Source organism: Malaclemys terrapin, chromosome 19, assembly GCF_027887155.1.
Source record: "Malaclemys terrapin pileata isolate rMalTer1 chromosome 19, rMalTer1.hap1, whole genome shotgun sequence".
NCBI lineage: Eukaryota > Metazoa > Chordata > Testudines > Emydidae > Malaclemys > Malaclemys terrapin.
This window is the reverse complement of record NC_071523.1, coordinates 21,805,830-21,832,284: the sequence shown is the minus strand read 5'-3', so window position 1 is coordinate 21,832,284 and position 26,455 is coordinate 21,805,830. Positions and strand designations below refer to the sequence as shown.

The following is a 26,455-nucleotide window of genomic DNA, read 5'->3' as shown; positions in this document are numbered from 1 at the left end:
AGGGGCTTCGGAGGCCCTGGCAGAAAGAGCCCCTTGTCATTGAGGGACAGGCTATAAACTGCTCCAGGCAGAACAGCTCTGTCCCCTTGGTCATTGCTGGCCTACTTGGCCGGAAGGGAACCTCGTACAGGTAGCGGCAAATGTTATTCCCCTGGATGCTCTCAGCTGAAATTGACAATTGAGTGACTCCCCCCGAGAGAGGAGCAAAGCTCTGCGTTCAGCCTCCCTGGGCAAATCCAGCAGGCCCTGGGAATCGCAGCTTGCAGCCAGTCACCCTGCCAGTGTTGGCAAAGGCTCTTGTAAGTCCTCAGGGACAGGAGCAGGGCTAACTATGGGCTGTAATGCAGCAGTGCGTGAGTTTTCAGTTAAGTTTGATTGACTGTTGGTGGCCGTTTGGGTGCTGTTGCTGCTGTTCTGGAGAGACATTCGTTTTTTTTCTCCTGTGTTATATTTAATGGCAGTTTAACAGTAAAAATTATCTGACAAAAATAGTACTTAATGTCGGGACTTTGTGGGGAAGGCGAGAGGGAGGGGCTGAGGGCACAGTGAGATGGCTTCCGATGCAGGGGGAGAAGAGCAGGAGGACTGGAGCGGAGTGCCCCCTGTGTAAGTTCCCTCTGCTTAGTGTCCCATGTGGCCGTGGGAGTGAATGGGCCTGTGCCTGGGTGCTGGTGCTGAGAAGCAGCAGCCTGTTCCCAGCCCCGCTCTCTGCCCACATCAGCACCCGAGAGAAAAGGGGCATTTTTATCCTAGGCTGGCCAGGGGGCTCAGCCTCCCCCTTTCCACCTTGAGCTGACAAAGCCAATGGCCTGAGCCTCCCAGGCAGCTGTTCTCACGTCTCTTGGGTAACCAGCCTGAGAGACCATCAGCCACTCAGTTCCAGGGGCACGAGCAAATCTTCAAGAGCCTCCTGTTCCGAGGTGCTGGGCTCATGGGGATCCCGTTCCCCACCCAGCCCCACTCACTGGGCGTTCCATCCGTTTAGTAGGGAGAAAAGAGAAGCCCAGGTCTGTCTCTTGGGGGGAGGTGTTTAATAGCCAGGACACAGTACTGTAGAATGACTTGTGCCATCTGGTTTTGTGCCTCTTTTCCATTCCATTCCCCATATCCTACAGCAGTCTGGTCTTGGAGGATGTGGCCCCCCTGGGACCTGCTGCTGTCTCCAGGTCTGTGATCTGCGACTTAGGCTGGAACTGGGCGGGGGGCATGCAGCGCTGCCATCTTACGGCTATGAGGATGCCAGGCAGGGGATAGCAGTGGGAGTCAGTGCTCCTGAAATGCTGGAGCCGTAGAGCCAGGCTAAGGATGTGCACTAGCTCATGGAGCCAGTCCTGTGCTGCTATGAAGTGCAGCCCTGGAGTTGGCAGCAGGACCGGTGTGGATGGGGCTCTGGGAAGCACTGTCCCTTGGAGGGCTGGAGGTGGGGGGAGCCGCAAAAGGGGACAGCAAAGTGTTACTGCCCTGGGCTAACCTCGCTGCTCTGCCCCTAAACTCCCTCCCCCCCCCAGGCTATGGGGTCACCACCTCCGTGCCCTGCACAGGCCCCTGCATACAGCTCTGTCACAGGGCCGTCCGTCCACTCGCAGGGAAGACGAAGAGCATGGGCTGAGTTGTCCCTCACCCCACAGGCTGGCTGGGAGTGAGGCAAGGCCCTGGGCCCAGGTTCTAACTGAAACAGGGGAGCTCCTGTCAATCCTGTTCTTGCTGACACCTCCCACAGCACTGGCCCCATGTGGCCAGCGTCCTCCCATGTGCCCCCTGCAGGGCATGTTGCTCATTACCCCCCCCCACCCCATTCCCACACAGCTACTCTCACCTCACAGCTCAGCAGGTAGTCACAGGCCTGAGCTCATCTCTCTCCACCCCTCTGCGCCCCCCATCTCATCCCCAGCTCCCAATAGAGCCCCCCTGCAGCTCCCTGCACACATCTCTCACCCTCTTCCCCCATATTGGGAGGCTGAGAGCACAGAGATCAATAGCTGTGAGGGACCTCCTCCCCCCACCCCACCCCATATAAACCCCAAGGTGTCCCTGCTCCCCCGCCCATGGGCTCAGTCCGAGCTCTTCTTCGTGGTGTAACTCTGGATAGACATCTGGAAGTGCTCAGTGGTGTTGAGCTCTGCTCGGAAGAGGATGATGTAGCCTTTGGGGAGGAAATAGCCTCCAAAGACCCCAGAGAGGGTGGTCAGGTTGGACAGCACGGTGATGGCCACCAGGTACTTGCCCTGGTAGAAGACATAGGTGGTGAGAAAGCAGATGAAGCAGACAAAGTTGATAAGCAGGCTGCAGGTGATGCACTTGGCCTCGTTGTAGTTCTCAGGCAGGTCTTTCCCCATGTAGCTGATGACAAAGCAGCAGATACTGAGCAATATGTTGTAGAGTAGTACCCAAACAGCGTCATCTTCCGAGCACTGGAAGATGATCAGCGTCACAAACGTCTTGTAGTCCTTCCTAGGCACTGAGGGATTGGTGCTGAGCGAGACCAGGCACATCACCAGCTGGCCGGCTGTGCAGGCTCCGATGAACAGGTTTGGTCCATTGTGCCTCATCCAGGCTCTATAGAAGGCAGGCCACTTAGAAGCCAGTTTGAAGATGCAGATGATCTGGAAGGCACGGGTTGCGATGCACGAGAGGCAAATGGTGAAGCTGATGGAGAAGACGGGCAGCCTCAGCAGGCACGTGTGCCAGGTGGGCTCCCCAAAGTAGCAGTAGAGGCTGCAGCAGGCACAGATCAGAGCCCCCAGCATGAGGAAGCACATTCTCCCGCCTGCCGACTTGACCACTGGCGTGGTGAGGTTCTGGACAAAGAGGGCAGCTGTTCCTGCCAGCAGCAGCAGCAGCAGGGTGATGCCAGTCAGCAGGGCCCAGGAGACGGGGTCAGCCCAGGACAGGAATTCGATGGTCCGATTGAAGCAGATTTCACTCCCCACTGGGGCCCACTGATCTGTCCCACAGGGCTGGCAATTGTAGAGGTCTGCAGAGGAAGGGAATGGAGGAGCTGAGATGCTGCTCACACACCACGCTGGTTATGGTAATAATGATCTGCCTTCTTATAGCACCTCATGCCTGAAAGGATCCCAAAACACTGAACAAGCTGCGTACAGGGATCACCCACCATTGGGATGCAGCTGCCTCTGGGGTGGAGCACAGATGCTGGGGATAACAACCCAGCCCTTATGTAAAGTGCGTTAGGGTCTTTAATGACCTGGGATCAATGTGCACCACCTCCAAACAAGGTTCAGTGAGACAGTATAAAAGGTGACAAACCCAGAGGCCTCAGCCCTAGAGTGAGTGAGTGCAATTCTGGTGACGTTAATGGTCCTCTGAGACCACTGGGGTGTCTGTGGCAGGATATGGAAAGGAATTAGAATGGGAGAACTCTGGGCTACAGAGTGGCCTCCCTCAGCATGGCTCCCCCTAGTTTAGTCAGGGGCAGTAGCTTCTGTTGGCTTACCTGGGTGAACTAAGGCTTACAGACCACCTGGAGTCCTGGTAGGGGTAAAGTACACAGCTCATGCAGCCAGTCTGGGTGGGGGAACATGTGATGAGGGCTCCAGCAGATGCAACAGCCCCACAGAGGCTGGCATGTCTGCAGCAGCTGCTCTCTCCTCCACCTGCAGGTTGGATGCTGAGGTATTCACCCGGCCACGACACTGAGTAACTTACCCCTGAAGCTCTCCACTGTTGGCGGTTGCCCAAAGCTCATGCTCTAGTGGGACATGGAGTCTGCTGGTGTCTACTGAGCGAGAGTAAAGGGGTCGAAGACATCCTCTTGCCATAGGTTTGTATTTGTGGCTGGCACAGCGGGGATCAGCTAATCCTGCAGTCAGCCCTGGGCACCACCTGGCCCCCAGCATCCAAGCATTTTCATATCGCTTCCAGCACCATCGACTTGCCACTAACCAAATTCCGCCCTGATATTTATTGCCACCTGGTGCTGTTCATTCTTTCTGGGTTTGTCTGTCTGTCTGCCTGCCTCGCCAACGGGACAAAGACAACAGTGGGCAGGATCTTCCTCCCAGGACAGGCAGCAGCTGTCACACCTGCTTCCCCTACCCAAAGCTCACAGTGAGAGGAGTCAGGCAGCTGCAGCTTCAGCTCACCTGTTCATCTGATTCCCAGCAACCCATCTGAAACCACAGCTTCCCAGCACCAGCCAGGAGTGCACTGGAGCCAGCACTCGGCGCTGGGGGGGGAGACCCGGTATTTACATACCCACAGCACTGCAGCCCTTCTGAGAGCTATACAAATGGAGAAGTCAGAGAGCAAGCTGCACTGGGCCATTTGCATCTCAAACGCTAGTCACCAGGCTCCGCAAGAGGAGGGGAAAGGGAATGGGAGGAGGAGAAGAGGAAACTGCTGCAGCCAGGATGGATGAGAAGGAGAAAGTAAGGACCATAGAGAAGGGCTGGAGTAAGCGTGTACAAGAGGAGCATGGAGCCAGGTGCATGGGATAGGAACACAGGAATGGCAGGACAAGATTAACCTGCTTGCCCTGGCTGTGACCCCTATGACTACTGACCACTGCTGTTCAGGAAGGTTCCTGTGGGGCAGGCCACGCAGTCAAAGCAGCATTGGTGAAGCCCCACCTGCATCCTCTTCTCTCCTTTTACACAGACCTTTGAACAAGTTGACACAGGCACCTAGATGAAAGCACAGCAAGGGTCAGGCCTGCCAAGAGCAAGCCCCCATCACAGCTAGGGCCAGCTAGGAAACAGCACAGACTGAGCAAAGCTGAGTTCCTGAGACTGGCGCAGGCTGCTCACCACAGGGCTGTTCCGTATATTTCCAGGCACCTTAATGTCCAGGAAAGGGGGTCAGGACTGCGGGTGGGGGCAGCACAAGGCCATGCCTGAGGTGATTCTTCCTGAGAGAGATTTTTCTGAAAATTAAGATGCAAGCAGGAGCACCAGCCCCGATTGTTACAGAGCCTACACCCTGAGATGCTGAGTGCCCCAGCTTCACCCTGCTATGGGAAAGACCTGTGGAGATGCAGCCGACCTGACAATGACCAGAAAATGTGACTCAGCGCAGAAGAAGAAGTGGTGAGGCGGGCCCCTCCCGGCCTGGAGGAGTCTGCTCCTCCAAGCCCGGGGACACAAAGCTTTATGCAGGGTCAAGTTTCAGGAATAAGGGGAGGTTGTTTTTGTTTGTAATGCTAAGAAAATCCCTGTTTGGTGCTACTGCCCTACCCTCCTGAGGCCACTCCTTTCCCAGCATGCAGCTCAGATGCTGTGGTACCTGATTATCCTTTGTATGCCAGAGGAATCCATCCTGGCCAATGTTCAGTCTGTCTGGGTTTTGGACGTAAGACCCAAATACATCAAAAGACCAGGTCTGGCCAGTCCACTTCCACACGACAAGGTCGTAGCCTGTCAGGGGATCCCCATTGGTATCAAAATGCACCTGGCTCTTCTGCAGAGTGAAATTCACCTGCTTGATTTTTTCCAGGAGCTGGAAAACAAAAAAGCCACAGACAGAAAAGATCCAAGATTCCCACATAAAGCTTCAGCCGCTGGGCAAAGACCCCAGTCGGGGATAGATTAGAGGCTTAACAGGGTGGGAGTGTCCATGTCTTTGCTGCTCTCTCTTTCTCATGAATTCCCCCACCACCCGGAGGCAGAGCAGTCCTGTTATGCCCATGTTACAGATGGAGAACTGAGGCACAGAGACTAGTAGTATATTTTTCAAAAATGCCTAAGTCTCATTGCCTTTCAAGAGATGGAGGCGTCTAACTCACTTAGGGGCTTTTGAAAATTTTACCGTAAGTGGCATCCCAAGGGCACACGGTGCCTATAGGGAAGCAGGGTATTGAACCCAGGTGTCCGAGGCCCCCAGCTACTATCCATCCTCTCTTCTGATTAGAGATGGTCTCTCCAGAGCAGGGTAAGGCCCATTGGCAGGGCAGTGCTGGCCTGTTCTGGGACTCAATTCACCAGCCTTGAAACCTTATTGGTGCTTTGACGGCATGCAGCTTGCAGATAGAGCTTGGAGCTGGTGCGCACCTGCTCATCCTGCTGGATACTTATACTTCTGCTCCTTTCTACTTCCAGCCCCCTGCTCTGACTATAGCAGTCACACCTGCCCTGAGCTCGGGCTGCCCCCGGGCAGCTTCACACAAGGAGACTCTCGCTCCTGTACAAAAGAGAGGGGGTCCTTTCCCCGTGACCCACTCACCTGCCAGGGATAGACTTTGTCCTTGCGGCACGTTCCCGAGCAGCAACCCAGCAAGTGGTGCAGGCCGTGGGCCACAGCAAACACCGCCGAATACACGTTAAAGGAGGTCCAAATGTCAAACGTCTGGGGTGCTGAAGTGAGTGAGTGGCACCTTGTGCAGATCTGATTGCAGCCTTGGCTGGTGCTCTCCTTACTGCTGCTCCCGCCACCCCTCCCGTCAGCACCCAAATCAGGGGCACACGTGGCTACGTTAATTTTCTCTGAACTCACATGGGCAGATTCAAATTCCTCCAATCCTGGAAGCTTTGCCTGCTCGACTGACAACCCAATCACGGTGCCTATTCTGTGGATGCCAGGGATGCTCCAGACTTCTGAGGCTAGAGACCATGCCTCAGTGCCCAGCCACACCTTCTCCGTCACATTCTCCTGAACCACCATGTCAAACAAGTCTTTAGCACTGTCCACATTGGAGAAGACGACGGTGACATTGACCCCGGTCCCCACAAGGACTCTAACCATCCTCTTCAGCTCTGGGCTGCTGGCGCCCCCCTTCGTGGGGATGATTCCTTGGTAGGCGGCACAGATGTCATGCTTAGCCACCACCTCTTGCAGGGTCTTTATCCCATTCCTGCCATAGGCATCATCACTCCCCACCATCGCAATCCAGTTCCACCCGAACTCCTGCAGCAGCAGCACCACAGCCTCGACCTGCAGCCTGTCGCTGGGGATGGTGCGCAGGAACGAGGGGTAGACACGCTTCAGGCTCAGCATCTCGTTGGAGGCTTCGTAACTAATCTGCAAAAGGGAATGAGGGAAAGGATGTGTCTCCAGCTGGGAAATTGCACAGAGAGGATGGGCACTGGTACCGTGTGGAGGTCAGTGCTGAGCAGTGATTACCCGAGGAGGAGGGGGGCGATTGGCATCGAGCAGCGATACCGGCGGGAGGAACCAGCATCAGCCGTGACTCTTGTGGGCGTGAGGGGACTGGTATTTGGAGGGCACATGGACGTGGTGGCTGCAGCAACACACATTGAAAAAACAACCAAGTAAGCAGCATGGCTGCATGTCGTTCTCAGTGCTAGGAATGAGCCCAACCTCTGCTGGAGTCACACCGAGACTGAGTCCCACGTGCTGCAAAGGACCATAGGGGTCACATCACCTGCTCGGAGCACTGATCCTCCAGCCACCTCCACCCCAAACCACAAGCCCACTCCCTGCCCTTCTTCTGATTAATCAGGATTACCCCAATCAGCTCCTGTGTTTGACCCTGCCACAGACCATACTGCTTCCAATATATTTGGCATTGCTCCAGACAAGCTACTGATTACCTCTGGCATAAGGAGAATGCTCAGGATAGCTGCGGTGGTGAGGGTAAATTGGCTGCTGTCTGGCCCTATCAAAGCCACAGCCTTGGGCTGGTAGTGTGTGAAGTTGCTGAGCACTTCCACGTGGTGCTGCCTGCTCTGGGCAAGGATACTCAGTGTTGCGTACATGTTGGCAGATTCTGAGCATGTGTTGTAGATCTCGTAGCCCAAAGTGACATTGGGGAGGAGGCTGCTGGAGTTGTTTATCTTCTCGATGGCGAATCTCATGGCTTGGAACAGGTGGTAGCCATGGCTGTTTACAGAGGCCGCGCTGCAGAAATATAGGTGTTATTGCAGAGGCAAGAGAGAGATGTGAAGGCTTTGCTGAATCTTGGAGATGCACCTGGGCAACACCTGGCATAACACAACGTGGTCCAAGAGCCAGGCAGCCTGGAGTTCTAATGCTGACACACTGGGTGACCTGAGACAAATCACTTCACCTGTCTGTGCCCCCTCTGCTACGTGTACTATGGCTCATGGGGGATTCATGAGGAAACCAGCAGCACAAATATCTTTCTTTTTGTACGGTTACACTGAGGTTGCCGCTATTTATTTTTGCACAACACGCATCAGATCTTACCTATTAGTTCAAATCCCCATTGCCCCTCTCCTAATCAGCAACCCCTTATGCACTATCCTATGGGGCAGATTCACTGCCCTGCTCTGCTCCCTTTCTCCTGCTCAGGTGGCACAAGGGGAGGAGAAACCACCTGCATCTCCCCAGATCTCTGATGGCACAGAGTGGATCTTGGCTTTAGCAGAGATTTTCTTCTGTAATGGCCGCAGTCACACCAACTAAGCTGTGATATTTTGGACTATTGCCATTTTATTAATGAGAGGTGAGCCCTGCATGCCCCAACTCCCAGCCCACCATGCGTCGTCTCTGTTGCAGCTTCTTGTCTATTTGCCGTGGGTCTTTTTGTCCCATATCTGCTTTCCTACTTGTTGTTCTACTTCTTTTTCTTGCTTGTTTCCCCTCCTGTTTCTATTCCTACTAAATATGATTTCCTTCTTTGTGTCTGTCTAATCTAGGCTAACAGCGTTTCTAAAGCTCTGGTCACTGTATTATTATTGTTATTGTTTGTATTGGGTTGCAGAGCCCCACTGTACTAGCTGCTGTACAAACACAGAATGGGCCCTGCTCCAACACTTTAAAATCTAAGGATAAGATGAGAGGCACCAGCTGGATCTAGCAGACAGACCGCGAGCACAAGGAAGCAGTGAGATAATACTGGACAGAATGTTAAGCAGTAATTACAGCCTACCCCCTGCGTGGCCGCACTGACTCTAGTATCTAGGTACTGACACATAGTATTTGTTGCAGCCCCAAGCCCTACCCCTCTCACTTACCTGTCACATATGTCAACTTCTGGTCTAGATTTCACTGTTGTTGAGTAGCTATGCAGTCGGAAAAATCCTGCAATCGTGTAATCCCCGTCCATGCTGAATTCAGAAGAAGGCTCCATGTTCTGGCATATGAAAGCCCAGTAACATGGAGCCAAGAGATACAAATATAAAATGAATGGAGGAGAAAGCATCATGCTGTTGGTACAGAGCTCTCTGGAGAAGGGGCTGGGAAGCATATAATGGACACTTACTGCCTCTCAGACAATGCTAGACTCTCAGACCCTGAAGTACCTTGGACTATTTACATAGACAGCCTATGCAAATGCCACAGATACAACATGTACCCAGGAACTAGGACTTCACACTTTCCCAGGAAGGGAGGAAGTTTTGCTTTGAGGTAAAAACAACAAACCAACCAGGGATTTATCTATTGTGATATTCTGCACGTGAGCCCAGACCCTATGGTCAGTGGAAATGGCATGAATTAACTAGGTCATGATCTTCATGCAGGATACTCTCTCTAGGGTGGTTCTCTCCCACCTCCCTCTCACTTTAAACCGAACAGTTATTTTATATGTACGTGTCTGACGAAGTGGGTATTCACCCACGAAAGCTTATGCTCCAACACATCTGTTAGTCTTAAAGGTGCCACAGGACACTCTGTTAGTTATTTTATAGTTTCATTCAACAAGGGTCACAGGTATTGGAGTGTTTTAGGAAGTAGAGCAGGCTGTGTGGGGCTTTTGTTATGGGCATTTAGAAGTGTTTTGCTATAACTACTATATACGTTGCACTATGTTCTACATGTAATAGGGAGGGAGAAGAGAAGAAAGCCAGTGTGTGATGTATATCAGAATCTCTGCTAATAAACTACTTCTTCAGCGAGGCTCACAAAGGTAATAAAAGATAAATTACCATCATAAGTGTGTCCTCCTCTATATGGTATGTGTATACTTTAGATGAGAGATTCTCAAACTGTGGTGCGCAAGTTCCATTCAGGTGGTCCGCGGATAGTTCCCTCTAAGGTGCAAGCCTGGGTGGCCGCACACAAGAAAATGAAGGGCCACCCACCTAATTAGTGGAATCCCGCAGGCATGGCTCCACTAATTAGGTGCCTGGACCCTGGAGAAGACGCACATGTAAGGTGAGGTAGTGGCCTTGGGGGAAATTGGGGGTAGGTGGGAGAGGGGGTGGGGGAAGTTGGGACATGCAGGGTTGGGGCAGCCAGAAAAAGAGGCAACTTTCCCCAGCTCCAGCTGCCGGGGAGAGACGGCTCTCCTTCCCAACCTCAGTTCTGTGGCTGCTATGTCACGGACCCCACGGGGGGGGGGGAGGGGGGAGGTTGCAGGCCCCGTGTCACGGACCCCACGGGGGGGGGGGGCGAGGGGGGGTTGCGGGCCCCGTGTCACAGACCCCACGGGGGGGGGGCGAGGGGGGGTTGCGGGCCCCGTGTCACAGACCCCACGGGGGGGGGCGAGGGGGGGTTGCGGGCCCCGTGTCACGGACCCCACGGGGGGGGGGCGAGGGGGGGTTGCGGGCCCCGTGTCACGGACCCCACGGGGGGGGGCGAGGGGGGGTTGCGGGCCCCGTGTCACGGACCCCACGGGGGGGGCAGGGGGGGTTGCGGGCCCCGTGTCACGGACCCCACGGGGGGGGCACAGGGGGGGGTTGCGGGCCCCACGGGGGGGGGCGAGGGGGGGTTGCGGGCCCCGTGTCACGGACCCCACGGGGGGGGCGAGGGGGGGTTGCGGGCCCCGTGTCACGGACCCCACGGGGGGGGGCAGGGGGGTTGCGGGCCCCGTGTCACGGACCCCACGGGGGGGGCAGGGGGGTTGCGGGCCCCGTGTCACGGACCCCACGGGGGGGGGCGAGGGGGGGTTGCGGGCCCCGTGTCACGGACCCCACGGGGGGGGCACAGGGGGGGTTGCGGGCCCCGTGTCACGGACCCCACGGGGGGGGCGAGGGGGGGTTGCGGGCCCCGTGTCACGGACCCCACGGGGGGGGCACAGGGGGGGTTGCGGGCCCCGTGTCACGGACCCCACGGGGGGGGCACAGGGGGGGTTGCGGGCCCCGTGTCACGGACCCCACGGGGGGGGCACAGGGGGGGTTGCGGGCCCCGTGTCACGGACCCCACGGGGGGGGGCACAGGGGGGGTTGCGGGCCCCGTGTCACGGACCCCACGGGGGGGGCACAGGGGGGGTTGCGGGCCCCGTGTCACGGACCCCACGGGGGGGGCACAGGGGGGGTTGCGGGCCCCGTGTCACGGACCCCACGGGGGGGGCACAGGGGGGGTTGCGGGCCCCGTGTCACGGACCCCACGGGGGGGGACAGGGGGGTTGCGGGCCCCGTGTCACGGACCCCACGGGGGGGGGGCGAGGGGGGGTTGCGGGCCCCGTGTCACGGACCCCACGGGGGGGGGCGAGGGGGGGGTTGCGGGCCCCGTGTCACGGACCCCACGGGGGGGGCAGGGGGGGTTGCGGGCCCCACGGGGGGGGCAGGGGGGGTTGCGGGCCCCGTGTCACGGACCCCACGGGGGGGGCACAGGGGGGGTTGCGGGCCCCACGGGGGGGGCGAGGGGGGGTTGCGGGCCCCGTGTCACGGACCCCACGGGGGGGCGAGGGGGGGTTGCGGGCCCCGTGTCACGGACCCCACGGGGGGGGCAGGGGGGGTTGCGGGCCCCGTGTCACGGACCCCACGGGGGGGGCACAGGGGGGGTTGCGGGCCCCGTGTCACGGACCCCACGGGGGGGGGGCGAGGGGGGGTTGCAGGCCCCGTGTCACGGACCCCACGGGGGGGGCACAGGGGGGGTTGCGGGCCCCACGGGGGGGGCGAGGGGGGGTTGCGGGCCCCGTGTCACGGACCCCACGGGGGGGGCAGGGGGGGTTGCGGGCCCCGTGTCACGGACCCCACGGGGGGGGCACAGGGGGGGTTGCGGGCCCCACGGGGGGGGCACAGGGGGGGTTGCGGGCCCCGTGTCACGGACCCCGCCGGGGGGGGCAGGGGGGTTGTGGGCCCCGTGTCACGGACCCCACGGGGGGGGCGAGGGGGGGTTGCGGGCCCCGTGTCACGGACCCCACGGGGGGGGGCGAGGGGGGGTTGCGGGCCCCGTGTCACGGACCCCACGGGGGGGGGCGAGGGGGGGTTGCGGGCCCCGTGTCACGGACCCCACGGGGGGGGCACAGGGGGGGTTGCGGGCCCCGTGTCACGGACCCCACGGGGGGGGCGAGGGGGGGTTGCGGGCCCCGTGTCACGGACCCCACGGGGGGGGGCGAGGGGGGGTTGCGGGCCCCGTGTCACGGACCCCACGGGGGGGGGCGTGGGGGGGTTGCGGGCCCCGTGTCACGGACCCCACGGGGGGGGCGAGGGGGGGTTGCGGGCCCCGTGTCACGGACCCCGCCGGGTCGCTGCGTGGCCCGCCCTGCAGTGGGCCCGAGGCCCCGCGTTAGCCGGAGCCGCTCTCGCTGCGTCCCGCCCTCGGCCTCGAGCCTCGGTGTGGCCCCACGCCACGCGCTGTTCCAGGCAGATCTCGCGATAACTCCCCCCCCCCCCCGCCTCCGGTGTGGGCGCTTGAGTCGGGTCTCGCGCGATCCCGTGGGTCCCTCCCGCTTCTCGCGAGAGTTGCCCTGGAGGCCGCCATGCCCAGGCCGCCTATTCTCCGCCGCTTCCCCCCGGCCCGCCGGGCGCAGCCCCCGCGGAAGCGCCTGGCCCGCGGCCGCCGGCAGGGAGGCCCCGGCTCGGGCGCTGCGGCCCGGAAGTGGCGGGAGCGGCCCGGCCGGGACGCGTGGCGGGAATACGCCGCCTCCTTCGTGCGCTCGGGGCTGCTGCAGGCGCCGGGCCCGGGGGGCGGCGGGGAGGCGGCCCCGGCAGCGCGCACCCTCGCCGCGGTGGAGGCCACGGAGGGCGCCGTGGTGCTGGTCTTGCCGCACGGCCAGGTTTGGCGGGGGGCGACTGGTGGGGGGGGCAGGCGGGGACGCGGGGGGGGGATGGCCGGGGGGGGCAGGCGGGGATGCGGGGGGGGGTGGCCGGGGGGGGGGCAGGCGGGGATGCGGGGGGGGGTGGCCGGGGGGGGGCAGGCGGGGATGCGGGAGGGGGTGGCCGGGGGGGGGGGCAGGCGGGGACGCGGGGGGAGGCGGCTGGTGGGGGGGGCAGGCGGGGATGCGGGGGGGGGGGGGTGGCCGGTGGGGGGGGCAGGCGGGGACGCGGGGGGATGCGGGGGGGGGGGGGCAGGCGGGGATGCGGGGGGGGGGTTGAAGATCCGCGGTGGCTTTGGGCCTTAGGCAAGTGCGGGAGCAGGGAGGGGGGGGCTGGGTGGCACCTGGGGGGGAGAACCCAGCACCTCCCGTGTGTGAACTGCCATGGCAGCGGCTGTCTCTCCCTTGCCGGTCTAGCACCGCCCTGGTGTTCAGCCGTGGTCAGTATCTCATCTCCTGTTTCCCCACCACAGAAGCTGACCTTCGCTGGGAAATGTCGCCTGACCTGCCTCTATGGTGCAGTCCAAGTGTTTGGATTTACCATCACTCAGGATCAGCCTTCCTACGACCTCTTCTCCCCTCAGACCCACTGTGCCCTGACCATCGAAGCAGTGTCCTACGAGACGCTGGAGCAATCCAAGAAGGAGATGAGGATATCAGCCAGGGCGATGCTCAGAGCCCATCATGTGCCACGTGGTAAGCAGTGTGCTTGGGTGGGGAGTCTGCTATTTGGGGGTGTAAAGAGCCATTAGGGCTGGTTGCATGTAGGGCTACCCTTAACCAATTGCTTTGGGGCAGACTGAAGAATTCCAGAGACCTTGTAGTGAGATAAGCCTTTTATCTTTGTGTCACCATTCTGAATGCAGACTAGAGTTGTGATCAAAAGTCATCTTCACCTGACATGATTCAGTGGCCTCTGTGAAATGACGTAGGGTGGTCCCAGTCTAGCTACATGTCCTCATCACCACTATTGCTGTTGATGCCTTTTCTGGCTGTTTCTCTAGAGGCAAAGCAGAATAACTTCCCATTAGAATCAAATTTTTAACAGTGAGGGTAGTTAACCATTGGTACAGATTACCAAATGCTGTAGTAAATTTTCTATTGCTGGCAGTTCTTAAATCAAGACTGGATGAATTTCTAAAAGATGTGCTTTATTCAATCACAAGTTGTTGAGCTAGAAGCAGGAATCACTGGTTGAAGTTCTAGGGCCTCTTTTATATAAGAGGTCAGACTAGGTGATCCTAAAAGGTCACCTGGACTAAGGGGAGAGGTGTGTTTCATGCTGTGTCTGTCCAGTGGGTACTACAGTCTTTGGGGCCATCATCTTTCCCACACTACATTCACACACACAAATATTTGGTCTATAGTTGTAAACGTAGTCACTGGCAAACTCTCAAGATCGCCTTTATAACTTTTGCATGGCAATGAAAATGACTGAGTGTTGTTTATTGCCTTGCTTTAGAGTACTAATATACTTCCTCATTTTCCATGGAGCTCTGTAGTTTTATTTCTTCAAGTACAGGACTGGAAAATAGGAACTCATGAATTCTAATTCTGCACATCACTGACTTCTTGGCAAATCACATAAGAGGTTTGCTTCTCTTTTCACATTTGTCAAATGGAGGTGATACCTACCTCACAGGTATTAAGAAGGTCAGATAATGTAAAAAGTATTTGTTCATTGTATCAGTTTTGGACTTGAATTCTACTTTGTGTGAAATATAGTGTTTTAAGACTAACTGTTGTCATCTTGCAGATGCTAGAATAAAACTGATGAAAAATTTTGCCCCTTTATGTTCTGTGGTGCTGTTGGATGGTCTGGATACTTCGGTTACAAGATTCATTCTTAATCACCCAGAGTTCTCCCATATCTTCAGAGTAAAGGTGAAATGCATCTTCCATTTCGTTACTTAATGGAAATCTTGCATTTGTCTATGGGAATTGTTTTATGGGGAAGAAAAATTTGCATGGCTTCAGGAGAAGATCAATTGTGTATGGAGCAATAAAAATGTGGGTCAGAAAAACAGCATGCATCATGTATATAAAATTCAGACTAATTTCCAGGAATTGTGAAGTAAGGGGGTACAGTTCCATAGAGGTATTCTAGTTATTTACCATAAGACCAAAGCTTGAATCATGTATGTAGTCATTAAAAGTCAACATTTATTGATATTTCATTAGCCTGTTACTGAATCAGTGATGGAATTATAACCATGTAAATTAGTTGTAATTCATTCTTTTATATATATATGATACATGGATCTATCCTTTGCCAGAACTTCACTCCCTCTTTTACTACTTATCCTTCTTAGTCCTTTGTTGCAGTCACTTTCTTGCTACTGTCTTCCCATACATTTCTCCCCACACTCCCCAGCCCTCTGGTGTTTCCTGTTCTGTCTGCAGTTGGTGGCAGCTCCACTTGACTGGCCCAGCCCCATTATTGTTTCCAGAGCACCTTGTTTCATGTTCCAATCATGTCCTCTTCCTATGTCTGTCATGTGACTTTCGGGTGTGCTGCCAGGCCTTTGAATTATAAGGCTGGTTTCCCATGGATTACAATAGTCTGCATGCTGTAGACCTGTATATAATAATACCTAGCTCTTATAGAGTTTTTCGTCAGTAGATCTTCAAGTGCTTTATAAAGGAGGTATCATTCTCCCCATTTTAGACATATCTGTCTGTGGTATTTATAAGGTGCCATTTGCTGTAATAAGTAGGGGTTAGAACGTCAGTGAAGATGAGACCTTGTTCCTAGCACTTCCTTCCTATCACCTGGACTTAAGACTTCTGTAGAACTAGAACGGAGAAGACAATTAATGTGACTAAATCATTCTGTGCTGGTACCACTGTCCAGTCAAATAAGACAATAGGAGTTATTCTGGAGTTATTTTGTATTTGGTGTGTTATGAATTTGCTAAAACCTTTCTCTGTTATATGCTTGCTGATCTGTAGAGACAAAGTGGTTCTTGCTTCACACCAGAAGATGCAGTTCTAGCTTCTACTGGTATTGGGAAACGTGATCCTGAAAGTGGCCTGCTTTTGTCGGAGAGTTCAGTTTCAGCAATTGAAGAGTTAATACAAGCGTGTTGTGGTGAGTATCTTAAATTGATGGAACTGAATATGTTACATTTTGCAATGATCTAAAGGGAGCAAAAGCTTCTTTCTCAGAGTTTGTTTCTTAAGTTTATCCTTGTGAAACCATGCCCTGACAATAGTGAAAAGGTTGGGTCAAATTTCAAGCCTTGGAGAGTTTCTGAACCAAACGGAGTGTGAGTTACCTTATTTTGAGGTACTTAAAGGGGGAGGAGGGAGTGTTTATATGACCCATAAGGCTTTTTGCTGCCTTGCTGATCTGCCACCAAAACTAATGTGCCTTTATGATGATTTGGTAGGGGAGAAATCAGTTTTTGTCCATCCATGCCCCAAAATAATTTCCCGTAGGCAAGTAGAATTTTGCAAGACTGATTTTGTGCCCAGGTGTTGAAGTCTACCCTCTTAGAAGGCTTTTTATTTTGTGCTTATAAATGTAAATACCCTCCTCACCTTTAAACAAAACTCTCTTGTTCTGGTTCCAAAGTGCAAATATAAGCCCATGTTATGTAAACTGATCTTTCAATGAAAATGCTCAGCTCTTGAGATTAAATTTTTGTCAACTTTTGTGGAGTAGGATGCATGAGATTAATTTATAGTAATGGTCCATTTCAGGGTATGTTTGTTTTTCCAGAGGAAGATGATGGTTGTCCTGTCATTCTGGTGTGTGGCCCAAAAAGTATTGGAAAATCAACTTTTAACAGATATCTCATTAACCTGTTGCTGAATCAGTGAGTTTTTTTAATCCTATAAGACTCAAATTTTCAAATCTTCTATGATCTGGGCAAGAAAAAATGATAGGATTATTTATAAATAATAATGACTGGGGATTTGGATATTTTTGAAAATTAACATGAAGCAAAAATTGTTTATTGGCAGTCCCCATCTGTGTGTACCACTTGTGCAATTTGGCATTGATTGGCAGTCTCTCTGCTCAAGACTGGAATGGTATTGGGCTGTCGTTGGTCCAGACCACGCATTTTGCCTAGTGTTGTAGTTGGTTATAGTTAAAACTACAAAGATAGTTTTAGTAAAAGTCATGGACAGGTCACAGGCAATCAACAAATATTCACAGCCTGTGACCTGTCCGTGACTTACACCTCTGACTAAAACTGCGGGGGCGGCTGTTCAGGGGGAAGGAGGGGAAACATCTAGGGGTGCCTGGGGCCAGTGGACTGCGGCTGCTGCCAGGGGCTGCCCGAGCAGTGGCTGGTGTGGCTGTCCCCAGGGCCACCCAGCACACGCCGAATGCTGCAGAAGTTACGGAGGTTGCAGAAAGTAATGGAATCTGTGACTTCCATGACCTCCATGACACACACTGTAACTAGGGCTCCGTTTGTCATTGCCTGACCATTACAGTCTGTCAAATAGAGAGAGGAGGCAGAAAGCTAGTGATCTTATTCAGTGTCTGAGATTCTCATTGTGTTTAAGGCTGTCAGAATTGGATTCTTTTCCAGATATATTCTAAGTGAAATGTTGTTCTGTTTTATTTACACATGCTAATATGCAGTGCATCTTAAAATATCTTTCTTCTTTTATTGTAGCCTTCCTTGTGTTGAATATTTGGAATGTGATCTGGGACAGACGGAGTTTACACCACCTGGATGTGTCTCCTTAATTAATGTGTCAGAGCCATGTCTTGGTATGTATTTTGCTATATTCTCATCACCAGAAATATATAAATATATTTATTCTCTAAAGGTACTGTGCAGGATTCTCACTCCTGTGTCTTAACAGAACCATATTAACTCTACTCACAGTTCAAAAAACATTGTAAGTGAAGGAGGCCTGCCAATCTTGTGGTAAGGAGCTAAGACCCGGGAGTGAAATCCTCCAAGGTGCTATCTCTAGGAAATCAGAACTACCAGGCAAGTTATTCTCCCTTCTTGGTTTTTACATATTTTATGGGAGTGGGTGGTGAGGGTGATCTTTTCTATATGCTGTTGGCCTGGGATATAGCAGACCTGAGTTAGTTTTCACTCTCTGCCACAGACTTCATGTGACACCTTGGGCAAATCATTTAATCTCTCTGCTTCAGTTCTCCATCTGTGAAAGTGGGAATAATACTTGCATACCTCACTGAAACTTTAGGATAAGTTTATTAATGTTTTTGAGATATGCAGATAGAGATGTGGGTCAAATAAGTATGTGTTTTTAAAGGTAAAAGGCCCTAGAACTTACTGGGGCTTGTGTTTGAAACTTTTTTTTTTAACTTCTCACCCTGGTTTTAAATTGTAAATATGTTAAGCTTGGGGTGGGGAAAAAAGGGAAGAATATTGTAAGTTTTGAAAAATCATAAGTAGAAAACCTGTCAGTAGTTATGGCCTTGGGTGTTTCCAAAGAGGTTCCCAGTCACCAAATGGTGTGGTCTAGTTTTTGGATCAGCTGTTTGCCTTGGGCTGCTCTGTCATCATGGAGGGAAAAGACTAATGTATTTACACTACTAAATTGTAATGCACACAGTCCTTTTGTTGTTCCAATTTAGTGTTCCTTTTTTACTTCCTGACCAAAAACTGCTACCCTGCTCAAATTGTCTTCTAGAATAGTAGTTAATCTAAATAAATTGATAAACTCATATGTTTAAGAATTGTATAGTTCCATACCACATTAGTGGATTTATCAGGTTTCTGACACTCAGACATTGAGACTGACTGGCTTTGACTGTATACTCAGAATTGAAAGGAAATGATCTGCAGGGCAGAGGAAGGGTTCATTGGAGTAAGTGGAGAAAATCTTAAAGTACAAGCCTTTCCAAAAAAGGTGAAACAACTGGATACAAATTGAGGAGGAAGAACTTCCATCAGTACAGAAAGGGATTGAGCATGTGTGCTTCAGGAGTTTTGGGGGTTTTGCTAACTCTTTATGGCCGCTTTCTTTGAATTACTGAAACTCCCAAGTATTTACTGTTAAACTTCAGTGTGCCTTTTTTCAGGTCCACCATTCACTCATCAGCGAATGCCCCGTAAAATGGTGTACTATGGAGAAACTAGTTGTGATCAGGATACAGAAAGATATATCGACACAGTGAAGTATGTGTTTAACTCCTACAAGAAAGAAGTGCCTTTGGTCATCAATACAATGGGATGGGTGAAAGGTAAACCAGCATACATCTAATCTTTGGAGATGCATTAGAAGATTAATGCTATATCTTAACAGTATACATGCCATGATACATATTTTGTAACTATTCTGAGACTGGGAAATATGACTCTAATTCTGTGTGAGTTTATTGTATGTCTCTAACAACCATTGAGAGACACTCCTGAGTCTCTAATAACCAAGGTTCAGATCTGCAAGATGCTTACCTGGTGTGACTGCACTACCTTCTGCAAACTGTGTGTTCTCTCTCCCTCCTCCCATTCCCAAAGGTGTTGGATTGCTGCTTCTGATAGATATCATTCGACTGCTGGCACCCAGTCACATTGTTCAGATCAGTGTGGAAGACTTTAAGGATATGCCTCGCTTTACCCCAGAATATATTAATCTTGCTGCTGGCCTACATACAAAAGGCAAACTACAGGGCAAGTGTAAGAGCATGGATGTGAGTGGAATGGAGGATTGGAAGCAGTATGAAGGAGAAAGCGACTTTCAAACATCGACTACAGGACATAAATTGCTGTGCGTACAACCAAAATTCCCTGGAGCAGGGAATGCTGGTGAAGCGTAAGTACAAAAGCTGCTGCTTGTGCCATGGAGTAGTGTGTTTCCAGCAGTTTGTTTGCATTTCAGCATGTCATTCACAGTTACTAAATTTTGAAAGTAAATGCACAATGCAGAGCTCTCTATCTGATGTTACCTTCACAGAGCCGTACTTGTATCTGTTCCGGTACTTGTATGACACGCTCATCGTAGTGTCGAAGCATCAAAAGTAGCTACATGGAGAAGAGATTTGATAGTAGATGACTCTTTAATCTGGTGGAAAAAGGCATAACAAAACCCAGTGGTTGGAAATGGGCACTAGACAAATTCAGACAAGATACCACATTTTTAACAGTGAGGATAATTAACAATGCTAACAACTTACCTAGGGATGTGATGGATTTGTCATCACTTGACATCTTTAAATCAAGACTAGAATCTCTCTAGCTATCCATAGCTTAAACAGAAGTTGTGGCTGTCATGCAGAATTAATTGGCATGGTTCTGTGGCATGTTTTATGCAGGTCAGATTAGATTATCATAATGGTCTCTTTTGGTTTTAAAATCCATTAAGTGGGCACATTTTTTGTGTACTTTCTAATATTTTTTCAAAAATGTTATTTAAAACCTTGGAATAACTACCAGTCCTTATTTAATAATTTTGATAGTTTGATTTTGAAAAATATCAAACTAAATTTTTTTCATGAAAAACAAAAACATTGACAGTATTGCCAATTTTTTTGTGTGCAAAAAGTCCATTTCAAAAGCCATTTTTGGATGAAAAACTTGTTTTGAAATATTTGATCCTGTTCTGCTTATCAGTTCATGAGAGAAGTGCAAGGCTGAATGGCAGCCTTGTGTATCTGGAACAAGGCAATCACCCCTTCACTAGTGATTTAACAGAGGACTGCAGTTATGGCAAAGTAAAGCCTTTTGCTTTGCTGAAACTATTTAATAGCCATGCGGTACTAAGTTCCCTGTAAGCTGCGCAGCTGCATAGCCGCCTATTAAGTGCCACACAGGCGCTCAGGGAACGCCCCTGGCTAGGATCTGCCGTGGAAGGGCATCCCAACCCAGCCCTGGACCTGCTGCGGCCAGGGGAGAGGTGCCTATCTCGCGACCCCAGCACCGGAGCTGCCGCAACAGGGAGGGGTGCCTCTCCCCCCCAGCCCAGGTGCTGCTATGGGGAGAGAGCTGGGGGAGTCCTCTCTCCCTGCTGTAGCCCCGGGGCAGCCTGCACCCCAAACCCCCCAGCCCCACCCCAGAGCTTGCACCCCAACCCTCTGCCTCAGCCCTGAGCCCCTCCATCCCTGGTCCCTCCAAAGAGCCTGTACCCTCAGCTGGAGCCCTCACACCCCTACACCCCACCCCTCTGCCCCAGCCCTGAGCCCCCTCTAGGGTGACCAGACGTCCCGATTTTATCGGGACTGTCCCGATATTTGCTTGTTTGTCCCGCGTCCCGACTGATGTTCGGTCGGGACACTGGACAAACAAGCAATTTTGCCCTCCGCGCCGACGCACAGGCGGAGCCCGGAGGGGCTCTTGCGCCCCCGCCCCGACTCCGCCCTCTTCCTCCCCCTATTAGATCCCTCCCCAAATCCCCACCCCACCCCCTCACTGCCCCGTTGGATCCTAAGCCGGGCCTGGGGAGGAGACGCCCCTGTGCAACAGCCTGGGCACATGGCCGGCCAGGGCCGGGAGACCTGCACCCCTCAGAAGCAGTGCAAAGGCTGGGGGGAGTCAGGGGTAACAGAGGAGCTGAGGGAGAGGGAAGTAAATTGCTGGGAAGGAGCCAGGGTGTTGGGTATGGGTGGGAAAAGTATGGAACAGGTTTTTGGCAAGGTGGGGAGAGATTGTTAGGAAGCTTCCCCCATGCAGACCCTGGCTGACCCCTAGCTTCACCCATTCAGTCAGATACATTGCCCCTGTCCCCATGTGTCCTTGCACCCCCATGTGTCCTTGCACTCCCTGTCCACATGTGTCCCTCCACCCCAATTCAGACACCCACTGCCCCAATCCCCGTGTGGCCCTGCACCCCCTTCCCATGGCTCTCTGTGTCTCTGTACCCCCTCCCCTATCCCAATGTATCTCTGTATCTCCCACTCAGCTGCCTTCTGTCCCTATGTAGCTCTGCACTCCTTCCCCCATCACCATATGGCCCTGCACCTCCTTCCTCCCCTGTGGCCCTGTGCCTCCACTTCCCATTCAGTCCCTGCCCCAGTCTGTCCTCCCTCACTAGCCCTTGTAAGCCCCTGTCTGACCCTGGCCTGACAGGTGCTGCGACGAAGGGAGCTCTTTCTCTTCCCTAGCTGGCTAGGAGCTGCTGCTGTGTTCTATCGTCACAGTGGCCTCTGGTGGGCAAAAGGCAGAACTGCACAAGTTATTTTCTGCTGGGAGCAGCTGCTGTTCTTGTGCTGCAGCACCTTCGGGTGGGCAAAAGGCAGAACTGCAGCAACATTTTGGCAGAAGCTTTTTTCTGCATAAAAATATGTACAGCTCATTAATTATGCACACACGCAGTAGCCCATAATTCCCTCAGGAGTATTTAAAGCTGTGGACAGGAAGAAGCCCTGAAGCCTCTCAATATGCCTTTCAGCTACCATGGTTTAAGGGCAAACTTGAATAGCCGATATTTATCTAAAGATTGCGTCAGGAACTGCCTCTCCTTGGCTCTCATCCTATCACATGCTTCCCATTTCTCTGATATTGGGGATGTGCATAGGGTGACCAGATGTCTCGATTTTATAGGGACAGTCTTGATTTTTTTAGTCTTTTTCTTATATAGGCTCCTATTACCCCACCCCGTCCCGTCCCGTCCTGATTTTTCACATTTGCTGTCTGGTCACCCTAGATGTGCATGGGTGTTTGACTTGGCTCCACAGAAACCTTCATTAAAGAACTGTTTGATAAAGCGTGACTCTTTTCTCCCAATTGGCTAATGGAAAAGTCTCCTGGCTATCAGGACTGGAGAAGAGAGCCAGAATCTAAAAAGTGACTGCTGCCTAAAGTAAGCAGCCTTACAACATCATCCTGCAACTGAACCGTGGAATCTCAGAACCACCAGGTTAATAAAACATAGCTCTAAATAGGTCTGAACAACAGAAATTTAAAAATAAACCTTCTAAAATATTGAATATAACAAGTATCACACTGCAAATTCTGAAATGTCTGAGTAAGTGTTTATGTTCGAACTGGAGCGTGACTGTTTTTCATCTCTGCATCATTTGTTTGCTTATTTTTCCAGACGGGTCCATAGCAGTATCCTCCGGGATATGGCAATGTTAGGTTACCTTGGCCAGCTTCAGCCTCTGGAAACAAGATCAGTACGTCCTTTACACAGTCTGGTTCCCTATCAGGTAACTTAAGCTTTTGTGAAAGAATTGAAGATGCTGTTTTGATGACTGGATTCAGAAGGTTGATTGTTAGTAATCTAGATTACTACACTTCTACCCCGATATAATGCAACCCGATATAACATGAATTCGGATATAATGCGGTAAAGCAGTGCTCCAGGGGGGCGGGGCTGCGCACTCCGGCGGATCAAAGCAAGTTCGATCTAATGTGGTTTCACCTATAACGTGGTAAGATTTTTTTGGCCCCCGAGGACAGCGTTATATCGGGGTAGAGATGTATATTCTAAATGTTTTACGGAACTGTCAACAAAAAGATCCTGTCTGAATGTTAGGAACAATAATAACCTACTTGTAAAACATATCTCTCAGGCTAACATTTATGCCAGCACTCCCTGAAATGTATATAGCAAGTATTTTGCGTGTCTCTTGGTCAGCCATTTGTGATTATAGTATTGTGTTGTCACTAATGTAGGTAGGTACACAGCGCACAGCAGATTTCAGTTTGTGTACAGTTATGGCTACAACAACACTGCATATAGTAATGATGATAGAAATAACTACAATTATGTGTCTATTGCAATTCAGAACTAAATTCAAGTTGAACTAATGATCCGGGCTTATTTTCTAGGTACCTTTCAATGCTGTTGCGCTCAGGGTTATTCACACTGATGTTGCTCCTACACACATCCTGTATTCAGTAAATGCCAGCTGGGTCGGTCTCTGCAGGATATTGGATGAGGTCAGATGTCCGACTGATGGGCCAGTCTTGCTTACGCAGACACCAGTCTGTGATTGCTTGGGCTTCGGTGAGTGAATCCTGGGCAGACTTTAGCATTGCTTAAACTAAATTGCCCCTTCTGATCATATGTTGAGTCTGCAGCATAAAGGAGTCATCTGTTTTAATGTTTTAATCACTCTTTCAAAGGTAACTTGAAAAATAGCAGTAGAGTAAAAGAATAAACATCTGCTTCTTCTCTACGGGTTTTGTTTTCCATTATAACCTTTGTTTGTGAGCCCTCTGTCTTAGTGACTAGTGGCAATAGCTACAGTTAAGGTTGCAAAACAGTTTCCATTGTAGTCTCTTCTTTGCATTTATTCATAAGTTGATGCATTATTTTCCTTCAGGTTCAGATATTTAAGATCAACTTCAGGAAGTTGTGCTCAAATCCATTCAGCTGTCTCAACCTGTGTGGATTGGGGTAAAATGTTCTTATTGTAGGGGGAAAAAATAAGCACACTTCTCTGAACAGGGCTACAGCAAAAGTCGCCTGAAGTCTGAACTTTACCATGGGCCTAATCCTCACTGAGCACTCATCTCTGCTTAATTTGAAAAAAGTCTGGTTTTGATGCAACAATTCTCAGTTGCTTTCTATATCAGGAGCATTCAGGGTTCCCTGGAGCTCTGCAGGAGCATAGCCACAAACAAGGAGTGTGTGTGGGGGGGTGGGGGGTGGGGGGGCGGGAGGGCGTTCCGAACAGTTGAAGCAATGTTAAAGTCACACAGGGAAAATCAGTCCAGAAGTGCAAAGTAGAGTTCCCCTGCAACTTTAACTTGACTGCATTGTGCACATATTTGTTCTCTCTTTAAAAAAGTTTTATTTTAATATACATTTAATGACAAATACCATTTTATCACAAACCATAGCAGGATGTGTTGCTGTTGGAATCTAAATATTTGCATTGCCTCTAATGACTTTTAGCTATACAACTTCAGCATTGCATCAATGTGTGTTTGCACATCTGTTTTCAAAACACACAGCAATTTTACTTGCAAATCTGAAGATTCTGTTGCTGCTCCTGGAAAGAACTAGCCTGGAGTTGACATCTGGGGTATTGGGGTTTTTCATGACCAAAAGGGGATGGAGGGTACGAGACAAATCACAAGAGTAGCAAGAGAATTGTATTTCAGCCTCTGTCTAGAGCATGATTCCTGCTTAAACAAACATTACTTTAAGAAATTACCAGCCCGTGCAAAGAATTTCAACTATGCAGTGATTGTGCACCCTGCAGTAGTTCAGAGGATTTAAGACTGAACTGTAAATATATTTTAAAGGAATTATCCGAGGGGTTGACATGGAGAGGAAGCTTTACCATATTCTGACTCCAGTACCTCCAGAAAACTTAAGACTTGTAAACAGTCTGCTGCTGGGAACTATCACCATTCCAGATTGTGTCTTTACAAACCAGGTAAGGGTGACTTATGAAGATCTTCAAACAGCTTCTACCTGTACAGCAGGGTGACATGTATTATAATTAGAAGATATAAAATCTATTTCTTGTATTAAATCAGCTATATTATAAGGCATGCGTGAGCTGGGAGGCTTATGGGTATTAGCTGCTGGTTAGGGCTCCAAGATGGGAACGTTCTGTATTAAGTATATGAGCTTATTAAATGCGCGCTCGCTCGCTCTCTCTCTCTCTCTCAAAAACTAATTAAGTGGCGATTTCTATTTTCAATATTAAACTTACTTTTTAAAATCTTGTGTGTTGCAGTACATGATTCTTAGAGCTGCCCAGTGGTAAACTGCTAAATTCTGTCAGTCTGCATAAATGAAATGGAACAAAGTAGTGTTCAGACTGGCAGTGTCTTTCAGTTTGTCTTTGTGTTTCAGCAGGGAACTGAAGGGGAGATCCCCTATGTGACATCTGAATACAATTATGACATTTCGGGAGCTGGGAAGTTGAAAATGAAGAAGCACCTCAAGAGAAGAGAACACAGTAGATCATAAGCTCCGTTTAAAGCCTTGTGAGAGAATGAATTACAGGGTTTGTTTCATAATAAGGGGCCAGGGAGCTTCCCAGAGAACTTGGCACGTTCTTGGAACCAACAAAGGCCCCACAGAACTGTGAGGAAGAGCATTTATCATCCAGTGCAAACTGTGTAGTGCTTACCTGCTAACTGCTTACTTTTTATACTTCCATTATGTACCTTTGTGTTTTATAGTAAACATCTATTAAAAACTTCAGTTTCAGTTTCTCTTTCAAATCCCACACTGACCCAGGTATAGCTGGGGTCACTCTGTTCCAGTTATCCTGAAGGTGATGTACTTTGAGCAAATGTCTCCATTGTACTGGGAGCCATAGGAAGGGGATACTTTTTAAGATCTCTGGTTAATTCCAGTGTCCTGATCATCTCTACCTAATTGCTTATTTATAAATTAGTGGCATCCCAACTTTCTGAGCTCTAGTCATGGAGTCTGCAGTGACTTAACTATCCCTCTGTGGATACTAATTTTATGTCTTTTATTAAATTGGATCATTTATAATATATGGAAATATACCGATCTCCTAGAACTGGAAGGGACCCTGAAAGGTCATCGAGTCCAGCCTCCTCTAGCAGGACCAAGTACTGATTTTGCCCTAGATCCCTAAGTGGCCCCCCCCTCAAGGATTGAACTCACAACCCTGAGTTTAGCAGGCCAATGCTCAAACCACTGAGCTATCCCTCAGTTTTCTATATGAAAAACAGTAACATCTTGTAAACACTTCTGTAGATTTTCAAGGTACAGTAACTT

General features: G+C 51.2%; 2 protein-coding genes across 7 annotated transcripts; one reads left to right on the top strand and one right to left on the bottom strand.

Annotated features, from left to right (window-relative positions):
• Positions 1 to 1,014: 1,014 nt before the first annotated feature.
• Positions 1,015 to 12,335, bottom strand: TAS1R1 (taste 1 receptor member 1). Of its 5 annotated transcripts, XM_054009522.1 has the most exons (8): positions 12,281 to 12,306; positions 9,960 to 10,010; positions 8,892 to 9,010; positions 7,506 to 7,812; positions 6,178 to 6,972; positions 5,242 to 5,454; positions 4,523 to 4,643; positions 1,015 to 2,974 (listed from the first exon to the last, which is right to left on the bottom strand). In XM_054009522.1, the coding sequence occupies exons 3-8, from the start codon at positions 9,005 to 9,007 to the stop codon at positions 2,052 to 2,054; spliced, it is 2,475 nt and encodes an 824-aa protein (XP_053865497.1). In that variant the 5' UTR covers positions 9,008 to 9,010; positions 9,960 to 10,010; positions 12,281 to 12,306; the 3' UTR covers positions 1,015 to 2,051. The 5 variants fall into 5 exon arrangements, with proteins under 5 accessions (XP_053865497.1, XP_053865494.1, XP_053865495.1 ...); XM_054009519.1 differs by having other exon boundaries at positions 8,892 to 10,010; positions 12,281 to 12,335; XM_054009520.1 differs by lacking the exon at positions 12,281 to 12,306 and having other exon boundaries at positions 9,804 to 10,180.
• Positions 12,336 to 12,523: 188 nt separating this feature from the next.
• NOL9 (nucleolar protein 9) lies at positions 12,524 to 25,906 on the top strand. Of its 2 annotated transcripts, none has more exons than XM_054009376.1 (12): positions 12,524 to 12,820; positions 13,333 to 13,555; positions 14,616 to 14,743; positions 15,812 to 15,950; positions 16,584 to 16,680; positions 17,494 to 17,591; positions 18,882 to 19,043; positions 19,318 to 19,612; positions 22,832 to 22,943; positions 23,569 to 23,746; positions 24,994 to 25,127; positions 25,556 to 25,906. In XM_054009376.1, exons 1-12 carry the CDS (start codon positions 12,524 to 12,526, stop codon positions 25,667 to 25,669), a joined length of 1,977 nt encoding a protein of 658 aa, XP_053865351.1. In that variant the 3' UTR covers positions 25,670 to 25,906. The 2 variants fall into 2 exon arrangements, with proteins under 2 accessions (XP_053865351.1, XP_053865350.1); XM_054009375.1 differs by having other exon boundaries at positions 25,553 to 25,906.
• Positions 25,907 to 26,455: the final 549 nt, after the last annotated feature.

Coding starts and splice junctions, on each gene's coding strand:
- NOL9 (XM_054009375.1), top strand. CDS start 12,524: ATGCCCAGGCCGCCTATTCTCCGCCGCTTCCCCCCGGCCCGCCGGGCG. Junction 13,556..14,615: donor AGCCCATCATGTGCCACGTG/GTAAGCAGTGTG, acceptor GTCATCTTGCAG/ATGCTAGAATAAAACTGATG. Junction 22,944..23,568: donor ACAGTCTGGTTCCCTATCAG/GTAACTTAAGCT, acceptor CTTATTTTCTAG/GTACCTTTCAATGCTGTTGC.
- TAS1R1 (XM_054009519.1), bottom strand. CDS start 9,124: ATGCTTCCCAGCCCCTTCTCCAGAGAGCTCTGTACCAACAGCATGATG. Junction 7,813..8,891: donor GAAGTTGACATATGTGACAG/GTAAGTGAGAGG, acceptor ATATTTCTGCAG/CGCGGCCTCTGTAAACAGCC. Junction 2,975..4,522: donor AACCTTCCTGAACAGCAGTG/GTCAGTAGTCAT, acceptor CTTCCTCTGCAG/ACCTCTACAATTGCCAGCCC.